A 12,625-nucleotide genomic window follows, 5' to 3' on the forward strand; every position below is an offset into this window, starting at 1 on the left:
TTGACAAAGGGCTTGTTAAATAGAAAAACTACTACTCAAGTCAGTCACCAGATACATTTCTTCTTTTTACTGATACATTGCTGTAATTTTCTTGGTAGCAATCATGATTAACAATAGAAAAATAATTTAACTCAACATAATGGTAGATATCTTTAACCTTTTTTTCATGTCACCTCTACTAATAGTAGTATATTTTTTAATATAATAAATATTTTATTATAATAAAAAATTAATTGAAGTTTGTAAGTGGCATAAAGCTCTAATGTAGTATCTGTAATATATATTCTTGTAAATGCATACACAGTGTTAGGATTACTCTCCAATGCTTAAACTACAAGACTGGAAAATTTTGCTAAATTGTTGGACTCTAAAGCTTGTAATAAGGAACCATACTAATTATGTTTACAGTAAGCAAACAAATTTTTCTCAGTTGTGTATCTTAAAGATCTTCCTTCATTAAAGACACTTCACATCATTGGTATTGTATTTAAATGGGTTTAAATATAACTGAAAACAATTTTAAGGATGCTTTACAGTGCCAGAATTGGATGAAATATCTTAATGTAGTAAAATCTTAAATATGAATAAATGAGAAAGGTCCATCAAGGTGTTTTCTTTCTTCATCTGTATTTTTCCTAATGGTGTTTTTGTATTATGCTGTTATAGCCACAGAACACAGAACATCCCACTATTCACTCAGCTCTGCTAGCGAGTGATTTTTTTTTATTATTATTTTTATCTTTTTCTCTCTCTTTCCTCCCCACCCTCCTACCCATTTTAATCCTTTCACTAGAGATTTTTTTTAAGCAGAGGATAAGGATGAGAATGACAAAACTAATCTTTACATTTCATGGCTAATCTTTCAGGTTTTTCAATTTCGGTGAATCATTTTATAGCAATTAACTGCTCTGCTTGATGTGAAGCATTTTATCAAACTGGTATGCATCTCCCTTCTACTCATGCCCCCTTCAGTGCCTGATAAACAATGACAGTTTTCTGAAACAACTAGAAAAACTAAGCAGGAGACTGTCAGGCAAGGAAGAGTGAGAAGAAAATCTTGCTGCAAATAAAGAAACTATTCTGGTAGCCCTATAAAGCAATATATTATTATTTTGAAGTTCTTGAGATTCTGAAGATAGGAGTAGCCTTTAAAAAAGCATTTGTGTTCTTTTGTACAGAAAAAGGTTCATGTGTTCAGTCTGTTGCAAAGAGCATTTGCCTGCATTCTTCCTGTGCAGCACAAAGGCAGCATTAATGGAATTGATAAATAGTTTGATGAGCAGGCCAGGTGGCATAGCAATGGCTTGCAAGACTGCTGAGCTGGAGACACAGGTTTTAAAACAAACTTGGGGCTCTTGCTTCCTGGACTGGTTGAAGTTGAACATGTCGAGGAGGTAATGTGATTGATCTCTTTGGAGGAGGATGCCAGCTGGAGAGCTCACAAACTGCTCCTTCAGGATTCTCCTTAAAGATGAATTGATGGCAGCTTCTGAAAAGAGTTACTCACACCACATTCTTCTTAGCCATTCAGAGGTAAGACTCTATCTCAGTGGTTGCTAAAAGAAGGAATTGAAAGTTTAAAGGGACAGGAAAAAGGTGTCCCTGGTGAAAGAAACTGCAGGAAGTACATTCCCAAAATGCAACTATTATTTCTATGCTGTCTTAAAATAGATTTGTTGTTTTTTTTTTTTTGAGCTTGTCCACACAAATGATTGAGGTTTTTTGCTTTCCTTTTTTTTTGTTCTTTCAATTTTTTTTTTTTTCCATTACACTGGGATTCTGTAATGTTAATAAAATAAGAAGTTAGTTTCATCTGTGGGCTGTACTGAATTTTATATTGTACATCAGTTGTTTTTAAATGTTATATGCTGAAATCTGTGCTTTTGCATTGGTAAGTAGCTCTTCAAAATCATGATGAAGAAAGGACGTGTTTTGTCCTTAGCTTGATTGTCCTTGTAGTTTACATACTATGTTCTTCCTTTCATTGGGGGTTCTGGTACCTCTTTTTTTTCTGATTAACTACACATGAGCTACATACGTGCCCTTTTCAAACTGTCCCTTGCTGATCCAAAGGCTATTTCTCATTTCATGACAGCTTGTTACTTTGATCCTGAATGATCAGCTTGTCCATTTCCTCAAATGTCAGACAACAGCAATGAAACTTTCTTTAGGATTAACAGTAGCTCAGAAATTCAGATTTAATGTATAATTACTCCATGCCTGTTTGACCTAAAACTAACTTGCTCCTTAACCATATGCACAGAGGGCAGATGGGTAGAAATGGAGTCCCACAGGCAAACTGTATACAGGAGGAAGAAGCAGTCTTCTTTGAGTCTCTGGAATCTCATCCACCCTAATGAACCGTAACAGTATTAGGAAGAAGTGAAAATACAGACAGATCAAATTTTGGCAGCATCTGAAAATAACAGAAAACAATGAAATTGTCTGACTTCATCTGATGTGTTCAGGACTGCATGTTAGACTAAAGCAGAGCTCATTTTTGATTGCTGAAATGCTCTAGTTTTACTGCAAAAAGTCTGAAATGTATCATGTCTTACAGCTGTGAAAAACTGAACTCTAAACACATTGTTACTATAAGGGGAGTGGCAGAATTTATTTGTATCGCATGTGGATTACCTGGTTACTTCTCAACTGTGCAATGTTTTGATCCCGTGGACCTTTTTTTTTGGCCATTGCAGCTACTCTTCTGCAAAAACCAGGATGTTAAGGGTATGGTAGTATGGTGGGGAAGAGAAGATCAGTGACAGGAATTGGAAAGTAGCTATCCAGAGCTGGACCCAAGTGCTGCAATTTACATGTAGGAGCTTGTTCTTTCTGGTTATATCTTTTCAGTGTGTAATTTCTTCTTTGGTTATAAATAATGAACTTATTTATATTTAACCAATGTTTGACCTGGAAAAGAAGGTGGGAGGGACAGGGGGGCATTAAGCAGCTCAGAATAGTTAGGAAATGCTGCAGACAAAACAGTCAAGCGTCAGCTGTTTTTACTCAATTACTTTTAAACACAATCTTTGGATCACTCAATTTATTAGTGAGAAGAAGGGCATAACTACATTTTTCCTCCACTGGGAGAAAGGAAACTGTATTTTCACTACAGTTTATACGCAGCCTGTCAATGTTTTCTGGGAAGTTACTGGGGGAGTAGCAGGCTTGGGCTGTTTTGTGTAACTGTTTCTGCTGCTTTGTGTGTAAGGGCTTTTCCTGGTGTTCTGGGCTGCAGCCCCTCAGAGGGCCCCTGCCCTAGCCTGAGGCACCCATGACCACAGCTGGCCTCTCTCTGCCCTGGGCTCTGCTGTGGCAAGGAGCTCCCTCCCTCGAAGAGGGCATCTACAGCCCAGAGTGGTGACTGGTGTCTTTCTTCACTACTTTTGGGCAGGGCTGCCTCCCTTTGGTATCCAGGGGATTTTTTCACTGCTGTTTAGGTTGCCTCAGTGCCAGCTTGAACTAGCAATGACAAGCACGGGGCAGGTCATGATGCACCCTTTTATACTTTGTGCCTCACACAGGCAATAGTCTGCAACATATTTCAACTCTTGTACCTTCATTAAGGCATAACAGAGAGGGAAAGGCAAAAAGAATACTGCTTTTTTTCTTTTTGTTTTGTTTGTGTCTGTGGTTTCTTTTTTGTATGTTTGTTTGGCCCAGATTATGTCTTTTTCTCAGGAAATTAATTTAGTGGGTTTTATTTTCTAGGAAAACTAGGCTGCTCTTTGCACACTTTATGTAACACAAATACAGCACCACAAATGCTAAGTACAATATGGAGGTACCTTTCAGCCTTTGATTTATATTTGAAAGAGCCTGCTTTTGAAGTGTGATCTGGGCCTGGAAAGCTTTTACTCAGTCTCAGTTCCCACTAATACCTGAATCTGGAAATGCTGCTTCTCAACACGTTAACCATCAGTGCTCTCACATAAAAAGTACCAGAGAGGGGCATGCTGAGCACTGCCTGATTGTTTTGTTTTGTTTTGTTTTTTGTTCTGTGTGGAGCTGTGGGGTGCCTGTGCTAGTGGTACTTTCTATCCATGACACAGATTCATGGTAGCTGCCCACACCATGCGCTCCACAGAGTGTATGCCAGGGCGCTCTGCATGGGAAACAGCAGCCCTTACGAGTGAGGAGGGGGGTTTGTTTTCTGAAATTCCCATGAGATCCCAGCAAGCTGGAAATTGTTGAATTCGTGCCAGCAAGGATTGATTTTTTTTTAGGTATGGATGAGGATGAACAAATATTCCTTGTAGCAGATGACATGGTGGACTACTGAAGTGAGTCATTTAGTAGACTGGAACATGTTTTGTGCCCTGCGCAATTCATCTGAACTTAATAAATGCTGGTAGCTGGAAACACAATGAAAAATATATGTATATATGGAAGTACATTTTAACTGTAAATATTACTAGAATTAAAATGCTATGAGCAACAATACTACAAAATAAAAGCTTAAAGTTGCTTTTTCTTTATTTCACATTGATGAACACAGGAGAAAAATCTTAGTTTTGAAACACCTGGAATTTGTTTATGTCTCAGATTTACTTTATCTTAAAATGTTTTGAGAAAGCTCACTGATTACTATTTCTGTGTCCTGGCAGTTTTTGAAGGCATAAATACTTATTCATTTGTTTGCATGCACACCTTTACTGCCCAGAACTGAGCTCCAGTCAGTGCACTAGAGAGTGAACACGCACAGGTTTTCTTCCCCCATTCTCAGGCTCCTCTGGTAGCCTCTACAGATTTAGTACAGCCTTCACGGTAGAGGGTGGTACCTTGTTTATTGCTCATCGTTTCTCTCTCAGATATATAGGTAACCTAGCAAGCCCACACTATGCTTATCATATATGCTCTTTGACAGTTTTTAATTACTCAGGTGTTATTTCCTGCAACTGTAAATCTATTTCATATTTTGGTGGGATTTTTTCTTTCTCTGGGGTAGCCCAATTATGAAGATTTATAAAGAGGAGGAATTTCTTCTTTTAATTCTTGAAGAGCTCAGTTAGACTCTTGAGGACCTCACCTTCTTGGGTAATTTTCTGAAACAGAACAGAGATTGGAAGAAAACTTTTGAATTGTCTCGCTCCCTGCATTTTTTGTCAGCCATACAGTAGATGCTTTATTCAGAAGAGTATTGTAAGACATTTACTTCAGAAGCTCCTATAGGCCACAAAACACTTCTTGAAGTGATGCAAGACATGGGGCTAATAAAGGGACTTGTCAATTTTTAATATCCTACATTTTTTTTTTACTAAAATTTTGGAACTTACTATGAACTTTCTACAAAGAAAATCAATCTCCTTTTTCACTTTCCATCCCATCTTAATGTTCCTTGACAATCTTAACTGTCCATCCTGTCTCCAAAGGTGTAACAAAGGTGTTTGATGTAACACCTGAAATTAAGTAATCAGTACAGATTAGGCACTTTGGTCTTTTAAATAAAGAGCATTTTGAAAGAACAATTCGTAGTCAAGAAAGAACAAACAGATTTCATTTTAACCTGATATATAAAAAACAGTACAGTACTTGTACGGAAGTTTTGAACTTCATGAATCACTTTAGTGTCAAATACAATCAAATTAATTTCACATGTGTTTCCACAGACATATTAAGCTTTGTTCTGAAGCAATTCTGATTCCAAAACTTTCACGATAGAGTAAAGCTGCTTTTGACTCTTGCTGTTCTTGAAAAGAGGTTCAGTAGAGAAACACGAGAACAGGGACTAAAGCCCAGGTGTTTCCTCTCTTAGATGACTATCATAACCATCATACTAACAAGTGTCTATTTGTCTCCTACTAGCAACTCCAGCTACATATTTGAATAACAGTGTACTTAAGAATAGTCTATAATATTTCATTAATTTCTTATCTCCCAAATAAAATAAAATTTGATTCCTCTGGAAAAATAAAAAAGCCAAATATATTTAAGATCACAAAAATCCTGAGAGATAAGTCATCATGCTATTATCAAAAAACAACTGTGTGGGTGAGACATAGTTCTGATTTTCCTCATTTTGAGTAGATGCGTATTTTGTAATCATTGCCTCCATCTGAGACTCAAACAGCAGTGCAGTTTTGAGTCTCATAATCTTCAACCTCTTTTAGCATATTTTCACCAGTGATGTTTATCTTTAAATAAGTTTAAATTTTTCTGTACATCTCATGGGTGTGATTTTTTGAGCAAATTGTGGACTTTTGCAATTTACTTAATTCACTCCATTGAAAGATCAATACTTGTTTTGCAAAACTGATTATAATCTTTTTCCTACCACATAAAGCAGTGTTTAAGAATTTTATGTTGCTTTAAACTTATGTATTCATAATATAATTTTCTTTTCTTTCTGGCAAAGATAGATTACCTGTCCCAAATTACTACTCTTATGATCTATAGTTCTTAACTGGAAGTGCATGGATATCAGAGGAAGTGAACAAGTGGCAACACGTTGTGTTTGAGAAGGTCTCTGCTTTGAAATGTGGTCTTAAATTTTTTGACTGCGAGTGCATACATTCCAGTTGCTTCATTTTTCTTAGTCTTAAGGAAAATGGGAAAGACAGGGACAATTCTTAGTGTTTTTCTTGACATGTTATTGTCAGTTATTTTTGATAAAGTGGTTAACAGTTATGGGGTATGTTATGTTTTTCAAAGCTTTAGTTTCACATATTTGTCCCGGATTATCCGTCAATGGTAATAAAATGCAATAGATCTATAAGTTAGAAAAGACACCTCTACTGTATAGCTTTTAAGTATACTTATTCACGATTTCTTAGAAATCAATTATGAAATCTATTTAAGTTTCTATTAGATACATAAATATCATTATGGGATTTGAGGTAAACATGGCAATTTTGTAAAAATTGGAAAAGTACTTTTTTCACAACCACGTAGACTTACATCTGCCATTTACTCACACATCACATGTAACCTGAGTGTCACTTCTCTATGTCTTAGCAAGCACTGACCAGGTCTAGGGATCAGGTCTAGTCATGAGAACGTACTTCAGTTTCCATATCTGTTCTGCTTTCAGCATGTCTACTAAAGATTGCCAGTATATATAGTGATGTTTCTGTGAATATTTAATGGTGGTATTTGTTTCCTCTTCAAGGACAAGCAAAACAAAATGAAGCAAAGAAAGCAGGACAAGTCTAAAATTATTTACAAGTTATTCCTCTGTACAAAAGGTTTCAATTGTCTACTTTTAGCAAGCAGTGACAAATAATCTGGAACACGTGGAATTATTTTTTATCTCTCTTGAGTTAAAACATTTTATTCTGACTTCAAATTTTGTTATATTGTTGTGTTATGTACAAAAGGCAGTTGACATTAGTCACATTATAATTTTCTATGGAAAATTTCCACACTGGATTACTGGATTTAGTTCTTTACAGTGCATTAGCTGTTAATAAAGATCCTATAGAAATGTTTTTAGAAAATGAAAATTTGAGATAATTTAGCTATCGATAACAATTGTCTCAGTTTGAACAATACACACATTGTTAAGAATGTGTGTGATGGGAGTATTACTGAGAAAATTGATGAAATAGGAGATACTATATCTGTGACATAGACCTGTGAGTGAAGAAAAAACTCCTAAATTGACTAAATTGCAAGGTTGTCTTTCCCCACTCTGGCTTTGGGCCTAAGAGTTCTACTGGAATCCTCTGCCAGATCTACACACCTGCAGTCTTAATTTAGGAAGGTTTTATATAGTAAGGTGTAATTCCTGTTCTAATTTCAGCTAATTTTAGCAGAAACTGTTGAAGAAATATGTGGATCCTTTGCAGGGTCAAAAAGGGGGAATGGTGAAACAGAAGAGACTGATTTTATCTCTCAGTTTTATTCTCTACTGGTATGGTTCTGCTGGAAATTATTACAGCTAATGTTTTTTACAATCTAAAAGCTTCATAGCAAAAAAATCATAGCAATATTAAAATATGTCAGTATTATGTTACTTTAAGTACAATGTATGTTGAAAAAAGGCTGTATTAAATCCTCTGTCAGAGGTTATCACGATTTCTTACTTACGCTGCAGTGTTGTTCCAAATTACATTACAGCAACATCATTCCATGAAAACAAGACGTCTTTGACCGAATATCTGAAGAGTATTTACTGATAATATAAAATACCAATTTTTTTTTAATACTAGATAATGCTGCCTGAGATAATAACAAATAATAATTAGTCACCTGTTAATATTTTTGTGAAGTGAGCTATTTCAGATTTTAGAAGTACTACATTTATTCCTGGAATCTAAAGTGAAATCTTAAGCAGAATTTCCATTTTTATACAATTGGGTGTATTATACATGTGCACTGCAAACATAATGATGATAAGTAACCCTTGTTACTGCCACTAAACGGAGCATGTTCCAGTGCAAGAAGTTAGCAGAACACTTGTTTTTCTAACACAGAAATAAATTGTTAACTTATAGAGACCGGTTTTTACCTTGTCATTTTATTACAGTTAATAAACCTAATATTTAATATTGGTCACAGACCAGTCAGTGTCTTGTAAAACACACCACACACTATCATACTGATGCAAGCAATCAGATGCTTTGGAGAAACGTCGCTGCATCTAATTTTAAAGTAAAAGTACAGTAATCCAAAATGAAAATGTAGGGTATTGAACATGAATGAAATGACATGAGTCATTTATTCAGCCTCTTTGTTGCTGCATATTTTTATTACCTGTGTAATCAAGAAAAAAAAATACGCTTGTGAATTATGTGAGGGTGCTTTTCACTGCTGAGATGATTCACAGCTTTGTATGTAAACCTGACAGATTAGAGACTGGCTAGTCTGATTACAAACTATAGTCTGGGATATTGTTTTAATTGAATTAGAATAATTCTTCGTTCTTCGAAGAGAAATGTCATGGTTGCATGATCATGCTAAAGCAAGATTTGTCTGTCTTAAGGTAATCCTAACTGAGACTGCTTGCTGTCTGTTAATATTGAGAAAGACTTGTGATAAGAAAGTATTCGGAGTGCAGATACTTAATTTTTCCCTTTTCTTTTTAATAAATCTGTTGTGTGTTAATTGCAACATACTGAGAAGGAAGAAAAATTCAGGAAACTTTGAATGTTTATAGTAAGTTGTCCTGCTAGCAGTTCAGATTCTTGTACTGATAATCTTATTTTCTTTAACTATGTTTTCTTTAAGGCCTTATTCGATTACAAGAGCTCATCAAGGCTCCATCACGATACAACCTGAGACTAAAAATCCGTCAGTTACCAGCTGACACAAAAGATGCAAAGCCATTGCTAAAGGAGATGAAAAGAGGCAGGGAATTCCATGTGATCTTTGACTGCAGCCATGAAATGGCAGCAGGCATCTTGAAACAGGTAATCTTCATTTTGCTTCAGATGGCCTAATGTTTTTCATTCCTAATAAATAAAAATAATGGCATTTAACAAGCAGGGAAATTGTATGTCAGTTTACTGAGGCTTAACTGAAAATCAGTCAAGGATTTCAGAGATAATTTTACTAGTGACACTAATGGTAGCTGCTTTCATGTTGTTTTTTTTAAAGGAACAGATTAATCAGTTCATATACAGGGGAAAAGGTACATCAGTCTTTCAACTATGAAAAATCAGAACTTTGGAGAAATTATGTTTCAACCAGGATTTTAAATGCTTGCTTAGATTTTTTTTTTTTTTCAAATTGAAGCCTCTATATTATGACTTTTAATTAGGTGGTGATATTTGAATAGTATGCTACCAGCAGGCCACATTAATGAGTTCTACTGAGAGGACAGAACTAATAGATACCTTTTAGAAACATATTTTCCTTGCACTACTAATAGGACTGCTAAACACCTGAATGCATTTGTGTAGGTGGTCTGAAAGTGTTTGCTTTGTTGTGTTCAAATAAGATGAGTAGGTGAGGTACAACAAAATTGCAAATTTAACTGGCTTTCTAATGAAGAAGAGAATTCCAGCGATGTCTTCCAAGAGAAGGTGGCAATATAGGGGTACGCAAAGGCAATACAGTGATATGCATAGAAGACAAGCCTTTCTGTGTCTTTAGTTTAATGAGCTAGCTCCCAAGACTGGGAATTTCTTACGCTCAGAGGCCATTTTCCCTATATTTTTTTTAATTGCACTATGTCTTTCAATAACGAGGATTGGAAGAAGACCTAAACCAAGACAATATCCTACATTTATAATGCATAGCTTTTAGTGACTTCATGTTTTTATTATGCTTGCTAGCATTGCTTAAATTGAAAACAAAATGTGCTTAAGATCTGAAAATACATTTCTCTTGAAAGGTATTTAGGGGTATTTTAGATATTATTGTGGTATTCTAAATGCACAAGTATAGGCATCTGTTGGAAAAGTGCTGCAATTTTTGTCGAAGTCCTGTATAAAATATCATAAAACCTAACCTGCAGCTGATATTTGGAATTCATTTTAGCTTTTAACTTTTCTTTGGACTGGTTACAGACTGGTCATTTGATAAGTTTTCAGACAAAGTCAAAAGTAAAAAGGCTCTCAAAGCCTCCAGAACTCTGATGATTGCTTTGTGAAAAAATTCTGGTATTGTGAGAATTAATTGTTGCCTTCAGTATATTTAAGGAAGTGTATCTGGTAGCAGCTTAGCAAAGAATTCCATTGATAATTCCTGGAAAGGAAAAAAAAAAAAAAATTATTTACTTGTGTAGCTTTTTTACAGTGCTAAAATTGGGTAAAAATCACTGTAGATACTAAAATGACTGAATAAATCATACTTGTCTAAGGTAACTTTTGTGCAGAGCATGCAGATGTGATTTTCAAGTGAACATGTGCTTAAGACTGATGACACATCCATAGTTTATTGCTTTAAAATTATACCTACAAATATTTGTTCTTATGCTGAACTGTTTATTTAAAAATGCATAGTTAATCCAAATCTATGTGGTACTGCATAGTTAGCAAGACAGGTGAAGGTGCTTGATAGATATCTGAGTTTCTAGAGTTATGCTATGAATATTTGTTCTTCCTTTTTACTGAAGTATTATGCAACTTGCTGTTCCAAACTTGACTCAAGAATATTTTCTTCCATGGCTGGAAAAATGTCTACGAGTATAATATAAGCCTAGGTCCTTCTTTTAAATGCACAATATTGTTTACCAAAATAGAAAAACTGTTTCCTGTTAGGTTATTGTTTTTAAGGGAAGGATTCAATAATGAATGAATATATTGTCGACTCAAATTTTGTGTGGCAACTTAATGCATCCATTAGTATGTAAAACTATAAGGCTGTTTCACATTTACTGCACTATACAGTCTAATAATATTCTTTCTATCAGAAGATCTGGTTCATAAATTCCTTTAATAGTCAGTAATCTGCTCTAACTGCCAGGAAATGACTTGCTTGACCTAATTTTAGTATAATTCCAACCCTATAGTCTTATCCCAGTAGTGTTCTTTTGCAGCTTTTCATTGGCCATGTAAGTATGATAAAAATATATTATGTGACCTCAGAAACATTAATCTTTTGTTTATTTTTTTCAAGGCTTTAGCTATGGGAATGATGACAGAATACTATCACTATATCTTTACAACACTGGTAAGTGGCTTGTAGAAACATAGTGATGACATCTAACAAAGATGTTAGTTTACTTAATTATATTACTTGACGAAGCGAAAAAGGTCTCTCTGGAATGGGGTGTGAGTACAAGATGTTTTCTCTGTTTCTTACGTTCAGTGAAAACTCATCAGGATGGTTTAATTATTATTCAACCGTGAGCCCTGGGAAACTGATAGTACTGAACAAGCAACTGACTGTAGCACTGCAGTTTTTAACTTTCAAGCAGGGTTAAGTATATAATTCACAATTAATTATTAATGTTATGAATTTTGTACTTTATCTTCTTTAGATAGTTGTATGTGAAGATTTTAAACTTTTCTATTCCATATTTTTAATATAACATTTTACAAGGTACCTCTTCACTGTCATATAATCCTGAATAATTTGGTGTGAATATTACCAGCATTTTATTTAACAATCCACTTGAAGTTTTTAGGCACACAAATTATGCAGTATTCTTTGGTGTCCATTGAAAAAGTAACTAGGAAGGAACCGTTCTTGGAACTATCAGATTTAACATTTGCAATAAATGAACATTTAAAATGAGAATGTTCTTACAAAACATAACAAACATGTATGTGAAGTCCTTTTTTTTATTCTTCACCACAGCCTAACTAAGAAATAGTTTAAAAGTTGATAAAATAGTACTTTAGAAACTACAGTTGTGCACGTTTCTCTGTTTTCCATTGTGTTCAAATTTGCATGCTTAGATTGCAGTTCACTAAGGTTCTTAAATTACAATCATTTAAAGAACAAGAAAGATGTGCCTTGGTAAAACCATGCTTGAAATGACCCATGTTTACAGTCACATGCATGTTTAAGTCCTTATAGAAATGTATCCTTCATGATAGGATGGAAAGTTCATCTCAGAATCACAAAATAAAAGTTCATGGAAAGTATTAGCATGGAAATAGCTTGTTAAATAGAAATTTATTGCAAAATAATCTGTGATGTTTATTGGAACTGTAAAGGCAAAATATCCTGCACAAGTAGCTGTCTTACTTTAGAAGAGCAAGTTGTCTGTCACTAACAGATTTAGGATTGC

At 34.8% G+C, this 12,625-nt stretch overlaps 1 protein-coding gene across 7 annotated transcripts in view; it reads left to right on the plus strand.

Moving 5' to 3' along the window:
* Window positions 1-12,625, plus strand: part of GRIK2 (glutamate ionotropic receptor kainate type subunit 2) — a 402,122-nt gene that overhangs the window by 151,830 nt on the left and 237,667 nt on the right. For all 7 annotated transcript variants that reach the window (XM_057410869.1, XM_057410866.1, XM_057410863.1 and 4 more), the window contains 2 exons: window positions 9,172-9,353; window positions 11,506-11,559. In XM_057410869.1, the coding sequence (XP_057266852.1) occupies window positions 9,172-9,353; window positions 11,506-11,559 (236 nt within the window). The remainder of the gene's footprint in view (window positions 1-9,171; window positions 9,354-11,505; window positions 11,560-12,625) is intronic.

This window comes from Pezoporus wallicus, unplaced genomic scaffold, assembly GCF_028554395.1.
Source record: "Pezoporus wallicus isolate ANWC-B61680 ecotype Strahan unplaced genomic scaffold, APGP_CSIRO_Pwel_v1 contig_747, whole genome shotgun sequence".
Lineage (NCBI taxonomy): Eukaryota > Metazoa > Chordata > Aves > Psittaciformes > Psittacidae > Pezoporus > Pezoporus wallicus.